The sequence below is a fragment of the Malania oleifera genome, chromosome 2 (genome assembly GCF_029873635.1).
Source record: "Malania oleifera isolate guangnan ecotype guangnan chromosome 2, ASM2987363v1, whole genome shotgun sequence".
Taxonomy (NCBI): domain Eukaryota; kingdom Viridiplantae; phylum Streptophyta; class Magnoliopsida; order Santalales; family Ximeniaceae; genus Malania; species Malania oleifera.
This window is the reverse complement of record NC_080418.1, coordinates 18,334,555-18,353,428: the sequence shown is the minus strand read 5'-3', so window position 1 is coordinate 18,353,428 and position 18,874 is coordinate 18,334,555. Positions and strand designations below refer to the sequence as shown.

General features: G+C 36.4%; 1 protein-coding gene across 9 annotated transcripts in view; it reads right to left on the bottom strand.

Annotated features, from left to right (window-relative positions):
- The window catches only part of LOC131148483 (nudix hydrolase 9), a 103,993-nt gene that overhangs the window by 68,604 nt on the left and 16,515 nt on the right, over nucleotides 1-18,874 (bottom strand). For 5 of the 9 annotated variants that reach the window (XM_058098181.1, XM_058098182.1, XM_058098180.1 and 2 more), the window contains one exon: nucleotides 11,641-11,771. In XM_058098181.1, the coding sequence (XP_057954164.1) occupies nucleotides 11,641-11,771 (131 nt within the window). The remainder of the gene's footprint in view (nucleotides 1-11,640; nucleotides 11,772-18,874) is intronic. The other 4 variants (XM_058098183.1, XM_058098188.1, XM_058098184.1 and 1 more) reach the window with 1 other exon arrangement.

Sequence of the window (18,874 nt, the reverse complement as noted above, 5' to 3'; positions counted from 1 at the left end):
ACCTTTTCTCACAGCAATAGGACAATCACTATCATCATTAGTTAACTCATTATGGGAAGTCTCAAGATTAGAGTTACTTGGTGGATTTTCAGTTGATCTAGGGCTCGTATCAGACTCTTGGATTTGCTCAAGGTATGCTTGTTGTTCTATCTCCTTTTGGTTCCTTCTCCGTGAATAGGTAATCAACTCATCATTTTTTGTTAGTTGAATAGTGTCCAGATGCTGATGTTTCACGGGAGATTATAAGAAGGGATGTGAAGGAGAAATGGAGTTAGTATTTGGAATAGATTCAAAAATTTGTGATAGGTGAGAAGGGCCAGAATCAGAAGAAGGGTGAGATAACTCTTCAATATCCCAAAGCTGGAATTCCTAAGTAATCTCCCCCTAAATTTCAAATTTGGGGTAATATGGTTGTTGCTCAAAAAAGGTGACATCCATGGAGTGATAATATCTTTTAGTAGCTGGTGAATAGCATTTATAACCCTTTTTGGTTTGGAGAGTACCCGAGAAAAATGCACTTAGGCTCTAGGATCAAGTTTACCCCAGTGTTGACTATGAACATGAACAAAAGCTGAGCACCAGAATACTTTGAAGGGAATAGTGGAGATAAGTCGAGTGTTGGGAAAGGACTGAAGTAGAGTTTGACAGGGAGTTTGGAATTTGAAAACGCGAGAGGGCGTCCTGTTTATGAGGTAGGCCACAGTGAGAATGGCTTCACCCCAAAAGTGTTTTGGTACATGTGTAGAGAACATGAGGGAGTGGGCAACATCTAGTAGGTGCCAATTTTTTCTTTCGGCAATTCCATTTTGCTTAGGAGTGTCAACACAGGAACTTTGGTGTAGTATACCTTGACTCAAGAGATAATCACCAAGAATGGATTTGAAATATTCTTTGGCATTATCAGTTTTCACAATCTGTATTTTTGCTTGGAATTGTGTTTGGATCATGGAGTCAAAATTTTTGAAAATCTGACCTACCTTTGACTTTTCTTTCATAAGGAATATCCAGGTAAGTCTAGCGTGATCATCTATAAAAGATATAAACCAACGAGATCCAGTAATATTCTTGATCCTAGATGGCCCCCACACATCACTATGAATCATTGAAAAGGGTTGGGATGCTTTGTAGGGTCGATTGGGATAAGAGTTGCGAACATGTTTTGAAAATTGACACATCTCAAACTAAAAATCATTTGGATTTTTTATTATTGAATAATGAAAGAAAGAGTTTCTTGAGCTACAAGAAATTTGGATGTCGTAACCTATAATGCCACAACATAATTACACTATCATTATTAGAATGAATGATAGAAAAATAACTGACTTCTAGACACTAAACGATCGGATTTGTGAGCTGTTCCTTGAGGAGGATCATTAAGCTCAAGAAGAAAGAGCCCCGAAAACATCTTAACACTGCCAATTGTCTTCCCCAAATCCAAGACCTGAAATTTACACATATTTGGGAAAAATTTAGTAACACAATTGACATCCCGAGTGAGTTTACTAATAAATAGTAAATTGCAATCCAAATTTGGCACTAATAGAACTGAGTTGAGTGTTAGGTACTCTGAAATTTTAACAAAACCTGTACCAGCCACCTTTGAGAGAGAACCATCTGCTATCCTGACAATTAAATTTTCATAACAAGGACTATAAGTAGAAAAAAAATTTCCATCTCCGGTCATATGGTCCAATGCTTCTGAGTCTATAATCCTTGGACCTAGGTTCTCCTTTTTAACATTAAGAGCACTTAAAAAATTACCTTTGTGTGCCAAAGAACCAGTACCAACCACAGTAGTAGGGGCTGCTGAAAATTGGCTGAACATTTTCTGCAATAATTCTAATTGCTCCTTGCTTAAGAGACTGGGATAGTTATTCCCCATTAAGTTTGTGTCCCGTAATAGGCATGAGGCTGCTATCTGAACTTCTGCTGTTGCCTGAGACCATGGTTTCCTGATTGGTGGTGACATTAGAGACAGAAGAGGTGGAGTCACGTCTCCTGGTGGCCATACCGCATTTGGTCATATGGGAAGATTAGGGTTCAGAGGATGCTCTCATACCATGCTAAAATGTGGAAAAGAAAACTGATTATTCCACTAACATATGAAAAAAAAATTACATTCCCTTTAAATAGATGATAATTCTCATCTAATTACTGGGGATATTTACAACCTATGAAAAGTAGAATATCCTATTTAAAATGGAAAGCAGAAAAATAGGAAAGACTATCTACAAAATCGAGTAACATGCTACCCAAATCACCTAGGTGGAACCAAAAATGGCTAACAAATCAGTTGATTTGTTACATAAAGGTACCAACGTACTTTTCCTTCATTCTTCTGGCATTTTCTTGGTTTTTATAATAATACTAAATAGATTAGTTAACCAAATATTTCCTTTATCCCCTAAACATTTCCAAACTTCAATTGGTATTTTATCTGGTCCTATAGATTTCCCACTTTTCAATTTTTAATGCCATCTTAACTTCAAGAACTCTAATTTTGCGAATAAATCTCCTATTTTTAGTCATCTTCTCATTTATCACTTCCAAGTTCAATTTTCATTTTAGTTTTCATTAAACAACTTATCAAAGTATCTTCACCACCTCTATTTTTATGTCTTCTTCTCTAGTTAAGACATTATCATTCTTGTCTTTGTACATTTTATATCACCTAAATCTTTGCATTTTCTTCCTCTAGCTCTAGCAAGTTTATAAATAAATGTCTTTTTCTCCTTTTGTATCTAATTTAGTATATAATGTATCATAATCTCTATGTTTAGTTTCACTAATAGTTTTTTTTTTTTTTTGCATTTTTTCTTGCCTCTTTATATTTTTCAAGATTTTCTATATTTCTACAATTTTGCCATATTTTATACCAAATTCTTTTTGTCTTATTGGATTTTTGGACTTCTTGATCCCACCACTAACTTTCTTTACTACCTGAGTATCTTCCTTTGGACTCACCTAAAACCTCGTTGTTATCCTTACGATAGAATTAGTCATTTTATTCCAAATAGTATTTGCATTTACTTTATCCCCTATAGTCCAATCACACTCTTTAATCATTTTATCTTTGAATTTTACTACATTATCTCCCTTCAACCTCCACCATCTAATCCTCTTGTGTTGATTATGTTACTCTTTTTCTTCCATTTTTTAATATGTGTATCTAATACTAGGACTCTATGTCGTGTAGCCAAACTTTCACCTACAATAACTTTACAATCCTTACAAGATAGACAATCCCATTCCTAGTTAAGAAGAAATCTATTTGGCTTTTATTATGCCCACTCTTGAAAGTTATTAAGTGTTCTTCTCTTTTTTATAAAGCAAGCATTCAATATAACCAAATAATAAGACACGGAAAAATCTAATATTGTATCACCGGCCTCATATTATCTCCATATCCATGGCCTCCATGCATCCTCTCATAGCCTATGTTATCCTTTCCAATGTGTCCACTCAAATTAGCTCCTATTAATGTCTTTTCAAGCATTGGTAGCCCTTGTAAAATATTATCCATATCTTCCCAAATTTGTCTTTAAAGATTTTCAACTAAGCCTACTTGGGGAGCATACGCACTAAAGACGTTCACAATTTCCAAGCCTATAGCTATCTTGATTTTAATGATCTCATCCTCTATTCTTTTAACATCTACGACATTATCTTTTAGGTCCTTGTCTACAATAATTCCACCCCGTTTTCATGTTTCTTTTTTCTAGTGTACCAAAGTTTAAATCAAGATTTTTCAATTTCTCTAGCTTTCTCTCCTACGGTCCTACCCATTTTATCTCTTGAATAAAACATATTCAATTAATATAAATGAAACTCATAAATTAGCTAAAATATTATTTATTATAAAAATAAAATTCATTTAAATCAAAAATATAAAATTAAATGTTGTAACTTGTAACTAATATCTAACTTTAGTTTTTCATAAAATTTCAAAAGTCCAAAGCTATCATCCATATCCTTATCGCACAAATATTTTTTTTCAATAAAAAAATTATTTAAAAGAGAAATTTCTATGCGGGTTTCAAATCTCAAATTTTACTTTCAAGGAAATTTTATTTCTATAGTTAAAGTTTTGAGATTTCAATAAATTTCGGGTGGTTCGTGGAAATTTCATTGGAAATTTTCCTAGACAAAAAATGACTGCCATTTCGATTACAAGGTTGGTGGAAAGCTGAAATTTCGACAATTTCATGGAAATTTAAGACCATGATAATAAATAAATTTCACAAACATAAGAGGCCTAGTTTGGCTAGAAAGGAAGAGGAGACTAACCCTTTGGAGAGTGAGGAGGCCAAATGAATTTCTTTAAAAAATGATTTGGAAGAGGTGAGCTTTTAGGAAATGAGGAGCTGGAGACGAAAGACCAAACTTAAATGGATTAGAGAAGGAGACTGTAATACTATCTTCTCCCATAGGTTAGCCAAAGCCTAAAGGTAGATAAGGAAATATTTGATTAGAGAGTTGGAGGTTTGAAGGAGAAGAATGATTAATGACCCTCATAAAATAGCTTTTGAGATCTCTAATTTCTTCAATAATCTTTCCTCGAAAGAAGAGGGTTGTAGACCAATGGTTGACGGTTTAAAGCAGAATCCCATCTCCACAAATCAAATGCTTTGGCTAGAGAGACCTTTTGAGGAGGAGGAGGTGAGGGGATGGTGTCTAGGATGGATAGGGACAAGACTCCGGGTCCGGATGGTTTTAATATAGCTTTTTTCCAAGATTTCTAGGTTAAGGATGATTTGCTTAAAGTATTTCATGAATTTAATGGGAATGAGATTCTGAGTAAGAGCATTAACTCTACTTTTATAACCTTAGAGCCTAAAAAATTCTAGGTCTATCAAGGTAAAAGACTATAGACCTACTAGCATAGTATCCAATGTTTAAAGATTATCACCAAAGTTCTAGCTAATAGGAGTGTGGTGCTTGATAAGACCATTTCAATAGCCTAAAGTGCTTTTGCAGGGGGGTAGACAGAGTGGACGCCATTTTGGTGGCCAAGGAAGTGGTGGAGGATATTCGAAGGAGGAAGAAAAGGGGATTCATGCTCAAATTGGATTTTGAGAAGGTTAGTTGGAGTTGTTTGGACAATATTTTTACAAGAAAGGGTTTTGGTGAGCCGTGATCCGGTGGTTAAGGGGTTGTTTAACCAATGTATGGTTCTACATTTCTGTGAATGGGGAACCTAAGTCTTGGTTTAAGGCTTCTAGAGGTATTAGACAAGAAGACCCACTCTTAACATTTTTGTTTGTTCTAGTAGCTGATATGTTGAGTGGAATTGTGGATAGGGCTGGTGAAAGGCTTGAAAGTGGGGAGAGAAGGTGTGGCGGTTTCCCATCTTCAATTTTCGGATGATACTGTTAATGGTTATTTAGTCATTTAGCATTATTATTAATTGTTATAGTTTGGTTTGTAATAATTGTGAGTTAGTAAGTGTATTATGGTCATTCCCATTGTACTTGACATATATTATAAACAGAGGGAGAGACCTATCATTGAGTTTAGGTCTTTCATTTTACCCAATTATTCAACATGGTATCAGAGCATGATTTTGAAACCCAAACCCTAAGTGTTACCACCACCATCAAACTGAAGCCTAAAACCCAAAATCCACTGCATGTCTATCATCATAGAAGATTTTTCAGCAATACTATAACCCTAGAAAACAGCCAGAAGCAGCAGAAAATCAGACCAGTCGTTGGAATTTTTTGGGTGACACTGCCAGTTCGAGAACATCAAATCCACTATACTGCAGATCTGCACCCCACTGAAATCCCACCTCCAGGCAGTGTCTCATATGCCCTCACGCACTGGATGAAGGCTGCCAAGGCCATCCCCACGTGCCGGTGTGTGAAGCCACTTTCAGGCATGGTTTTCACTTGAAATGATCCAGCAGTGATCCAATCTCTCTATTAACATGTTTTTTGGAGTGTTTCGTGATGTTTTTTGCCCAAAGATCTCACATTTTTTAAATTGCTCAAGTGCGGCACCCAAGGAATGGTTGTTTGATGCTTCGTGAAGCAGTTTATCAATGGTTATTGAGTTTATTGGGTCTGAAACAGTGGGAATTCGTCAGCTGTTGTTCGGTGTTAGTAACAGTCATTGGTGACTTTCTTGGAGCAGTGATGGTGCTCATAAGCTGTTTTTTGTGAGGCTATGGCAGTATTATATAAGTTAGTTGGCAATTTCTCCATGGTAGTTTCAGTGGTTCACTTCTCCAATTGTTTCAGTGCTGTGAGTTGCTTTCTTGGGCTGTGTCTGAGTTTCTTGGTGCTGTGGCAGTCTTGCACTGATTTATTTGTGACTTTTTCATGGTTGGTCACCTTGTTCATGGTTGTTCCGATTGTTCCAACAATTAATCTTATGGTCATTGGTCTGAGTTTGTGAATGTTGGGATGGAGTTTGCAAATCCCAAAAGTATGGTTCCTTTGATAATCACTTGATTGAGTGAACTGCGTGCTATGACTATATCAGAGAAGGAGTATTCAAGATTTCTACAATATCAGTTGTCTCAACAAGCATTTTCTCACATTGCATCTTTTGCCCAGAAAGGTAATCCTACAGTCTGTATGTCATTTGGGATCCTTCCTACTAGTCCTTGGGTTATCAATTCTGCTGCCACTGGCCATATAACATGTGCAACCAACTTCTTTTCTGATCTCTAGTATCCTAAAAATCTACCTCAAGATACCCTTGCTGATGGGTCCACTATTGCTGTTAAGGGTTAGGAACAGTAAATCCAACTCCTCCCATCTCTCTTTCTTCTGCTTTATACATTCCTAAATCTCCTTTCAATCTCATGTCAGTTAATAAGCTTACAAAGTGACTAAATTGTTCTGTCACATTTTTTCCTGATTCTGTGGTTATTTAGGATTTGAAGACGAGAAAGACAATTGGCACAAGATGTGAGGCTCATGGACTTTATTGCTTTGAGTAGCCTTCTCCACCCATTGCCTGCACAGTCGCAGCTACACTGATTTCGGTAATTTGTTACATTTGTTGAAGAGTACTCTAGGATAACTTGGTTATAGTTAATGAAAGATTGTTCCAAGTTGTTTGATATCTTTTGTGCCTTCCGTTCCCAAATAAGTACTCAATTTGATATGCTAAAGAGAATACTTCGTAGTGATAATGCTAAGGAGTACTTCAGTACCCAATTCAGTACTTATATTACTAGCTCTGGTATGATCCATCAGTCCCCTTGTGCCCACACTCCACAACAAAATGGGGTTGCAAAGCGGAAAAACATACATATTCTTGAAGTCACTCTTACCCTATTGTATTAAATGAACGTTCCCGAAGTTTTTTGGAGTGATGTTGTGCTCACAGGTTGCTCCCTCATCAATAAAATGTCATCCTTTGTCCTTGGCAATAAAATCTCATATTTAGTAATCTTCCCTAAGACTCTTTTGATCTCCCTTCCTCCTCGAATATTCAGTTGTGTGTCCTTTGTTCATCAATTAACTCCAGGAATGGATAAGTTGGATCCTTGTGCTATCAAATGTATCTTTTTGGGCTATTCATATACTCAAAAAGGATATTGATGTTATAGTCCTACTTTACATCGATTTTTTGTCTCTACCGATGTCACCTTCTTTGAGTCTACACCATACCACTCTGATTCCTTGAGTTTTGTTGATCTTAATGAGTCTTCCTCCGGCTTGCCTTCCAAATCCAAACCTAGTATCTATGCCCAATCCTCCTAGATCTTCATCCAGTTTGAGTTCTTCTCATCACTTGGATCATCCCAATTTGCAGGTATACACACAGCAACTCAAGGGGGAAGTGCCTCCTCCAGCTTCTACTGCTATGCCTCTAGTTCCCTCATTGGATGATCTTATTTCCCATGATATTGATCCTCCTATAGCTGTTCGAAAAGTTAAACGCACTTGTACCCAACATCTGATCTCTAATTTTGTTTGTTATGATTTCTTATCACCCTTTTATTACTATTTTGTTAGTACTCTATCTTTTGTTGCTCTTCCAAAATCTATATCTGCAGCCCTATCCCATTCCGGGTGGAGGACAGCAATGGTTGAAGAGATGCGTGCACTACATGATAATGATACTTGGGATTTGGTACCTCTTCCTCCTGATAAGTCTGTGGTTGGTTGACGCTAGGTGTACACTATGAAAGTCAATCCTGATGGTTCTGTGGCTCGTTTGAAGGCTCGCCTTGTTGCTAAGGGGTATACTCAGGTGTATGGTTTGGTATATTCAAACACATTCTCTCCAGTCACAAAACTTGCCTCAATACGTTTGTTCATTTCTTTAGCCACCACTTGTCATTGGTCTCTACATCAGTTAGTTGTGAAGAATGTTTTCCTACATGACTATCTTCATGAGGAGGCATTTATGGAGCAACCACCTAGGTTTGTTGCTCAGGGGGAGTCAGGCTCAATATGTTGACTTGAGAAATCATTGTATGCATTAAAACAATCTCCAAGGGCATGGTTTGGCCATTTTAGTGTTGTAGTACTTGAGTTTGGCCTTCATCAGTATGCAGTAGATCACTCTGTTTTTTATCGTTACACTCCATCTGGCAAGATTTTGCTTATTGTGTACGTGGATGACATTGTGATCACTGGTGATGATGATCGAGGCATCCAAGACCCAAAGCTTTTCCTACAGAGTAAGTCTCAGACCACGGAATTGGGACCATTGAAGTACCTCTTGGGTATAGAAGTATTGAGATCTCGTACAGGAACTATATTGTCACAAAGAAAGTATGTTTTTGATCTTTTAGATGAGACGGGGCTGTTGGGATCCAAACCTGTTGATACACCCATGGATCCTAATTGTAAGTTAGTGCCAGATATGGGTGATTTGTTGCCTAACCCATGTCAGTATAGGAGATTTGTAGGAAAGTTGAATATCTAAGTCACCCAACCATATATATCCTTCCGAACAAGTGTTGAGTCAGTTTCTCGATTCCCTCAGAACAAGTCACTGGGATGCAATAATTTGCATTTTAAGATATCTCAAAGGTGCACAAAGGAGAGGTCTCTTATATCAAAATCGGGGTTACACTCATATTCAAGGATATATAGATGCAGATTGGGTCGGGTCACCTTCAGACCAAAGATCCACAGCCGGGTATTGTATGTCGGTGCTAATTTGGTTTCTTGGAAAAGTAAACAAACTTTGGTGGCCAAGTCGAATGCTGAGTCAGAATACAAGGCTATGGCACACACTACATGTGAACTTGCTAAAGAACATGTTGAAAGAACTAGGTTTTCCACATTCTCAGCCTATGGAGTTGATGTGTGATAATCAAGCTGTTATTCATATTGCCTCCAACCCTGTCTTCCATGAGCGGACAAAGCACATTGAAGTTGACTACCATTTTATTTAAGAGAAACTTGTAAAAAAGCTCATTACAACCACTCATGTGAATCCGGGTTTCAGCTCGCTAAATTGTTCACTAAAGCCTTAGGAGGTGCTCATGTGAAATTCATTTGTAACAAGGTAGGAACATAAAATATATATGCTCCAGCTTGAGGGGGAGTGTTAATGGTTGTTTAGACATTTAGCATTATTATTAATTGTTAGAGTCTGGTTTGTAATGAGTAAGGGTACTATGGTCATTCCCATTGTACTTGACATATATTATAAATAGAGGACAAGACCTATTATTGAGTTTAGGTCTTCCATTTTACTTAATTATTCAACAAGATAATATCTTCTTTCTAGAGGATCATATGCCATCTTTCAGATGTATTTTGAGTATCCTCCATGTTTTTTAGAGGGTGTCAAGGTTGAAAATAAATTTGGGGAAAAGTGGTCTAGCCAATATTAGTATGCCTCTTGAACGCGTTAGAGAGGAGGCTTCAAAGGTGTGGTGTGGTCTTTTAGAGTGGCCCTTGACTTATTTAGGGGTCCCTTTAGGGGGCAATCCTAGATCCTTGGATTTTTGAAATCCGATGGTGGAAAGAGTGGCCAAGAGGTTGGATGGTTGGATGGGGGCACTTTTTTCCTTTGGGGGTAGAATTACCCTTATTCAGGCTTGTTTATCTAGCATTTCCTTATATTATTTGTCAATTTTTTTAAAATTCCATTGGGGATTGCAAATAAGATTGAAAATGAGAGATTTTTTATAGTCAAGAGTCGGGGGTTTTCGTAATCACTTAATAATGTGGGAGGAGGTCTGCAGGTCTAAAAGGGAGGGAGGACTAGATCTTGGAAATTTGTTGTCTAAAAACATTACTCTCCTAGCTAAATGGTCCTAGCATTTTCCCTTAGAAGATCATTCCCTTTGGCATAAAGTGATCAAAGGTAAGCATGGATTCAATATGAATGGGTGGGATACCACTGTTAATCTGCAATGTTCTTCAAAGAGACCATGGAAATCTATTTGTCAGATTTATCCCTTGTTCACTCCTCACATTAACTTTGTTGCGGGGAGGGGTTCTCAGATTCACTCTGGAAAGATTCATGGTTGGGGAATAATGTTCTATCCACATCTTTTCTTCACCTCTTCCTATTAAGCTCAGGGCAAGATAGTATGATCTCTTATTTGTGGCCAATTTGGGCAGCCCTCTGGTTTCTTGGAACTTCCATTTCAAATGGTCTCTAATGATAGAGAGATGATGGAACTTTCCTCCTTGTTGTCGTTATTGAATAATAGTCATCTTTCTTCAGATTTGGATACTCGACCTTGAGCTTTGAATCTTTAGGGGTTGATTCTTGTAAATCTTTTTTCTAGCTTTTGACCCCTTCCAACTCTCATTTTCCTCTATTTTCACCTATATGGAAGGCTAAAGCTCCTCCAAAGATTAAGGCTTTCATTTGGCTGATTGTGCTTAATAGAATCAACATTAATAATCTGTTGCAAATTAGGAGACCTTTGAAGGCATTATCTCCATATGTTTGTGTGCTTTGTTATTTGAATTCTGAGTCAGCTCCTCATTTGTTTTTACGTTGTGATTTTGCTTGGAGCATCTGGAATAATTTATTTGGTGTGATTGAAGAAGCTTGGGTTTGTCCAGCGACAGTTGATGGAATGTTGGCTCTCTTTTGAGGGCTTCCGAAGGGGAAATGATAGGACTGCTCTGTGGAAGTGTGGAATTTTTCACTTCTGTGGGGTTTGTGGTTGGATCGAAATGCACGGATTTTGTCAAGGATAAAATTAAGCAGACAGTTTGGAAGAAAATCCATTATTTGGCTTCTTTATGGTGTGTTGGCTCTGATTGCTTTAAGGGAGCGAGCTTTTCAGAAATTCAGCAAGATTGGATGAATTTTTTGATTTGATATTTCAAAGTACATTTTGTGTTTTTGGTTTCTTTGTTTTTCTGGATTTTTCCAGAATTCTTTTGGGAGATGCCTTATTCTCCTCTTTGTAAATTCTTCTCCTTCTAATGAAACGAAATCTCTCCTTCTGCTATCAAAAAACATAAAACGCATAGCATGCAGTTCTCACAGCTTGTTCTCACCATGCATAAAATGTAAAACTACTGCAGCCACGGAAAGATACAATTAAAAGAAGCTACTTCTATGTAATGGATATAGGACAACAGTATTTGAAAAAGAGACAACATAACAGGAAGCGTATGATGTGAATGTTTCATGCTAAAGATATTCTCACATTAAAAATTATGTTAAATAATTTTGTAGCATGCAGACAAGCACCATGTAAAAATGCACATGCACGCATCGCTGGAGGGAAGAGGCAGAGACCTATAATCGGTCAGACCAAGGTGGAGGCATACATGGGGCTCTTGGCTGGAACCACCTCCATCATCCAAAACAGATCCACCATACTGTAGAATAAGTAATAAGAGAAAGAAATATCAACTAATAAAAAATCAATCGAAAGAGAACTCGAAGTTTTCACAAATATAGATTTTGAATCATGAATCATACAATATTTTTGCATATCAAATATCAATATTTCATTTTACCCGAACAATTATCCTCATCTAGATTGCCTCAAAACACTTCAGCAACTTAAATCATAATCTACAACTTAAAAGATGAACTCAAATTCCTATTTTAATTTTTTGATCAGCAAAAGATATTGAATGTTGCAATCAGTGTACATAAAAATTTTTATTCTTAATGTCACATAGATTAAATTTGCAGATTACTGTAACTGCCCACATTGAACAAAATGCAAAATCTTTCATGGAGGAAAGCATGTTGCAAAGAGCAAGCCAGCGCACAAAGTTCCCGCATATGCGAGGTCTAAGAAAGGGCAGACCATGATGGGTCTTTAGTATGCAGCCTTACCTTGCATTTTTGCAAGAGGCTGTTCCCACTTCCCACGCTGTCGCAACATCCTGGAAAGGGTTTGGAATGGCGAGAGTGATAATAATATTGATGGTTCAATGGAGTCGCCACTAACCTGTTATTTTCCTAAGTGCACTTAGTTCACCTATTTACCACTCGTTGATTGATCTTTAGACTAATCCTAGGCCAAGGAACCAGTAGTCATGGTCTGCTTTTACCAAAGCTAAGATCAGGCGTGCAGTTATGTGAGCAGAAGGTATTAGAACCCCCTACACACCCGTTCTACGAACAGTACCTAATTAACCATGAATTATCCCAACTTGTGTTATATGGTCCTTAATTAACTCCTAAACAATCTAATGAACATTAAAATTTGAAAAGTGTAAAATCAAGTTTGATTTAGGAACCTCTAATAAGACCTCCAAAGGACGTGATCTAATTGGATAAACCCCCCCCCCCCCCACCCCAAGAACTAATATAGGTGAGGTTTGAAACACCTCTTACCCTTTGTTTTATCATTGGGACGCGCGCACAAAAAATAAGATATATACAAATACTAAACATATAAAATGATCATACAAATTCATCAAATTAAAGTAAAAAAGGATTTTAAAACATTCCTAGATTTCCAAGAATTTTCTAGAATTTTCCAAGATTTTTCTGCAATTTATGGGATTTTAAAAGAATTTTCTCCATTTTATTTATTTTTTGTATTTTATTTTTCCATTGTTTTTTTCCCTAAGCAAAAATGACATGAATAATTTTTTATTTAATTTTTATGATTTTTTACTATTTTCCTAATTTTTAAATTCAAAAATAAAACGGGCAGTCTAGGGAAGTCAGACCTGTTCAACCAATCTGAACCAGATCAATGGGTCAACTCAGGTTGACCCAGGTTGACCCGATTCAAAGAAGGATAAGGCAGAAAACAAATCTGGGCTACCACGTGTCAGCTACGCAAGGCAACATGTGGTGGCAATAGGGTAATTCGAATTCCTTTTCTTTTTTTTTTTGGAAATCAGAATACGACACGTGGTAAACTGACGACAGCGTGACATCACCCTCCACATGGCAGAAAGTGATGGGTGCAGGGAATAGGAAACGGATAGCTGACATGGCACCGATCTAGTAGTACAGGGAAAACACAATAGGGATGACCAAGATCGCACCACGTGGCCCCCTAAGCATGCGGTCCTGGTTGTGCTACGTGTCACCATCCATACAGTGGCACATGTCCCACTAACTTATTTTTTGTTGAAGATTGGTATATATATATATATATATATATATATATATATATTCTATTTTTTCTTTTCTTTTCTTTTATGTTTTTCCTTTTCCCCGATCTCCCTTTGTCTCTCTCAATGCACTCTCTCTCTCTCTCAATCTACTATCTCTCTCTATCTTACCCCCTCCAACCACCACCTCCGGTGACTCACGACCAGATATATCTCTCTCTAACTCTTTCACTTCACTCTCTTTCTCTCTAACTCTTTGATCTCTCATATGCCTTATCTCTCTCCTTCTCTAACTCTCTAATCTCTCATCTGTTTTACCTCTCCCTTTCTCTAACTCTCTGATCTTGCTCTCTCTCTTTTGAGCTTTCTTTTTCTCCTTAAGATCTCACCCCCTTCTCTCTTCCTCATCTTGCAGGTTCAAACGAAGGAAAGGCAGAGAGCATCAAGCCCTCTGCCAACTGATCTTGGTTTCTCCAAGATTGGATCTAAACCTAAAGGCAAATCCCCTTTTCCCCTTGTCTCTATTTTGACTTTTTCTTTCCTCTTTTCTATTCTTTTTTGTTTCTGTCCTAGTTTGATTTCCTTAAAAAATTTCTCAAACTTTCTTGTGTTTTTGTGGGAACCAAACAGACTTAGGGCTCAAATAAACTTGGGTCAAATTGAATGAATGGGATAGGTTAACTTGGGTTTTGGTGGGCTTCGTTACTGAGCTAAGTTAAGATAAACGGGCCTGGGCTATGGGTTAAACAACCTGGGTCTTGGGTCCTTGGGTCTGTTGACTTGGACTCAAATCAAGTTGACCTAGGTCACTGGGTTAGATCGGGTATGGACATTCAGATCCAAGTTTTCGAACTCGAGTTTGGTTTTTTGGATATGGGTATTTGGGTCTAACTTTCGGATCCGGTTCAAACACCCGAGTCTGTTTTTTGGATCTTCAGGTCAAAAATTCAAGGAAAATTTTGGGTTCTTTACAACGCTAATGGTCCAATTTTTGGGAACTCGTTTGGGGATTTTAGAATCCAATTCAAGACTATGTTTAGGGAATTCTTTTGGGGTTCTTTTGATTAAAACATTTGTGAAGCTTTTAGATTCTAAATTTTATGGCTTTTTGAACTAATTAACCACAAATTCAGAGAGCTAACAACAATATTCAAGGAAAAGAATACTAACCTTTTAAATCTTCGAAAACTCCTCCTTTTCTTGCTGCTTCTGCTCAAAGCTCTTCCTCTACTCTACAACAACAACAACAACAATAACAAGCCTTAAGTCCCACTAGGTGGGGTTGGCTACAGGAATCCTTTTCCACCAATTCACTTAATCCAGAGCATTTTCCTCTATTAGATTAAGGGCTATTAAATCCTTCCTCAGTACCTCATTCCAAGTAATTTTAGGCCTACCCCTACCCCTTTTCATGCCAGAAACCATAATTAACTCACTCCTCCTCACAAGTGTTCTACTAGACCTACGTTTTAAATGTCCAAACCATCTAAGTTGCCCCTCCCTTATCTTGTTTTCAATCGGCGCTATGCCTAAATTTTTGCATATATGTTCATTTCTTACTTTATATTTTAATGTTAAACCACTCATCCACCTTAGCATACACATCTCGGCAACTTTCATTCTTTGTATATGTTGTTTCTTAGTTGCCCAGCATTCTAAACCATAATGCATAGCTAGCCTTATAGCTGTCTTATAAAACTTTCCTTTTAAGGATATTCTATAATCACACAGCACACTTGACGCACTCCTCCATTTTACCCAACCTGTCTTAATTTTATGTGCTACATCATCTTCAATTCCACTTCACCTTGCATACTAAATCCAAGATATCTAAATTTATCAGTGCTACTAATCTCTTGATTATCCTGTTTAATTTTCTCTTTGTTGCTATTCCTTACATTACTGAAATCACATTTCATATATTCAGTCTTATTCCTACTTATCCTAAACCCTTTAGGCTCTAATGTGGCTCTCCAAAGTTCTAGCTTAGATTCCACACCACTCCTACCATCATCAATCAACACGATATCATCTACAAACAACATACACCAAGGGATCTCATCTTGGATATTCCTATTAATTTCATCAATTACTAAAATAAAAAGATAAGGACTCAAAGTAGAACCTTGATGAACACCTATTGAGATTGGGAACTCTCTTGACTCTCCTCGCTAGTCACTACTCTATTATACATATCCTAAATGACCTCCATATATCTGCTGCAAACTCCTTTTTTTTATAATACCCACCAAAGCACTTCTCTAGGTACTGTATCATAAGTTTTCTTTAGATCAATACAAACCATATGCAAGTCCTTCTTTTCCCTAAACTTTTCCATTAAACTTCTTAAAAGATAAATAACTTCTATTGTTGATCTCCCAGGCATAAAATTGATTTCTGAAATCTTTGTTTCTAATCTTATTCTATATTCAATTATCCATTCCCATAATTTCATCATATGATCTTAATTCCACATTACAGTTTTGAATGTCGCTTTTTTTTTTATATAGAGGTATTAATGTACTTTTCCTCCATTCTTCTGGCATTTTCTTGGTTTTTATAAGATTATTGAATAGATTAATTAACTAAATAATTCCTTTATTCCTTAAACATTTCCAAACTTTAATTGGTATTTTATCTGGTCCTATAGATTTCCCACTTTTCATCTTTTTTAGTGCCATCTTAACTTCAAAAACTCTAATTTTATGAATAAATCTCCTATTTTTAATCTTCTCTTCATTTGTCATTCCAAGTTCAATCTTTCATTTTGGTTTTCATTGAACAACTTATCAAAGTATCTCCACCACTTTTCTTTTATGTCTTCTTCTATAATTAAGACATTATCATTCTTGTCCTTTATATATTTTACAAAACCTAAATCTTTGCAATTTCTTTCTCTAGCTCTAGCAAGCCTATAAATGTCTTTTTCTCCTTCTTTTGTAACTAGCTTAGTATATAAAGTATCATAAGCTCTATGTTTAGCTTCATTGATAGTCTTTATATTTTTCAAGATTTTCTATATTTCTACAATTTTTCCATATCTTATACCACTTTATTTTTTTCTTAACGGCTTTTCTAGACTTCTTGATCCCCACCACCAACTTTCTTTTCTACCCAAGTATCTTTCTTTGGACTCACCTAAAACCTCTTTTGCTATCCTTACGATAGAATTCGCCATTTTATTCCAAACTGTATTTGCATCAACCTTATCCCCTATTGTCCAATCACACTTTTTGTTCACTTTATCTTTGAATTTTACTATATTATCTCCCTTGAAGTTCCACTATCTAGTCCTCTTGTGTTGATTCCTCTTGTGTTGATTTATGCTACTCCTTCTCTTCCATTCTTTAATATGTATATCTAATACTAAGACTCTATGTTGTGTAGCCAAACTTTCACCTGGGATAACTTTACAATCCTTACAAGATAGACGGTCCCTGTTCTTAGTTAAAAAGAAATCTATGTGGCTTTTATTGTACCCACTCCTGCAAGTTATTAAGTGTTATTCTCTTTTTTATAAAGCAAGTATTCAATATAACCAAATCATAAGACATGGCAAAATCTGAGATTGTATCACCAGACTAACTTTTATCTCCATATCCATGGCCTCCATATATCCTCTCATACCCTAGATTGTCCTTCCCAATGCGACCATTCAAATCAACTCCTATGAATGTCTTTTCAAACATCGGGATCCCTTGTAAAATACTATCCATATTTTCCCAAAATTGTTTTTTTAGATTTTCTACTAAGCCTATTTGGGAAGCATATGCACTAATGACATTCAATATCTCTAGGCCTAAAACTAACTTGATTGTAATGATCCTATCCCCTATTCTTTTAACATCTACTACATTATCTTTTAGGTATCTATCTACAATAATACCGACCCCGTTTTTATGTTTCTCTTTGCCAATGTACCAAAGTTTAAATCCTAATTTTTCAATTTCCCTAGCTCTCGTCTACCCATTTCATCTCTTGAAAGCAGACTAAATTAATTTTCTTTCCAAACATTATTTTCACTATTTCCATACTTTTTCCCGTAAAAGTCCCTATATTCCAAGTTGCTAATCTTATCTTAGTTTCTTGTACTAACTTATTAACCCTCTCCCTTTTATACTGACCCGGTCTATTCCATTGGTCTAGGTGATTTTTGGTAAGAATTCATGATAAAAAGATCTAATAAAGTTTTACGTTGGCTGTCAGCTACCTAACACAAACCTGCTCCTTCATCCGGACTTGGGACTGGCTGTGTGTACAAAGACTTTGTGTTACACAAGCAAAGTACACGTTTGCCTTTTTTTTTCTTTTTTTAGCCAACTTATTTCACAAAGACAGTTTTCTAAGTTACAGCCTACAACTGGTAAAAACTACTCACATAATACAATGCATTAAAAAAAAAATTTTAAGGATACAATTTTCAATGTGCATCTAAGCTAGATTAAAATCCACGCAATAGTACTTTTTGAAAAAAATAAAAAAGAGAAAATAAATTTTGTTATATTCCAAGACTCGCAAATGAGAACACAAAAAACAAATATTAAGCCTACAAATCCTAGACACAAAAATCACCACAGCTAACCAACTATTGAAAATATATATATAATAATAGTAATAAGAAAAGAATTAACAAGAGAGGAGAAGATCTCACTAGTGGCTAAAACTAAAAAGGTGAAGACAACTGCTTGAAAAATACCCTTTGATGCAGGAAAATTGATGCCAGTAATGAGAATCAATTGAAGAATATTTAAGCAATGAGGAATTGCAAAAATTCTTCAATCTGCCCAAATAGGAGTTGGATTGGAAAATGAATCTGAAGTTTTGGGTCAACCAGGATTTGATTTTCTATGGCTTCGGCTGCTATATTCTCGTCTCTACCGCAGGAAATATGACGCTGCTAACAAAAATCAATCGAAGAATATTTAAGCAATGAGAGATTGCAAGAATTCTTCAATCTAAATTCAAGATTCAAAATCCAAGAATATTGAAGAAACAAGATTTCTCAACCCATAAAATCTTTATTGCTTTTTGATGATTTTAGGGCTGAAGAAACAAGAATCCTCGAATTTGTTTGGATCTTTGGGAGAAAATGAGGGAAAAGAAAGGAAAGAAAGGAAGTTCCTGATGTAGGACAGACATCAGAATTTATATATTGATAGAATTGAGAGAATTAGAAGAAGGAGAAGGAGAAGAAGAAGAAGAAGAAGCTAAGAAGAAGAAGAAGAGAAGCAGCAGCAGCAGCAAGTAGAGAGGCGGAACAGAAAAAGAACAGATAAGGGAAAGAACATAACAGAACAGAACAGAACAGAAGAGAGGTGAGAGGCAGAATCAGAGGAAAAAAGAGAAGGAAGAAGGAGAAGAGAGGGGGAGGAGGAGGAAGAAGAAGATAACAGAAG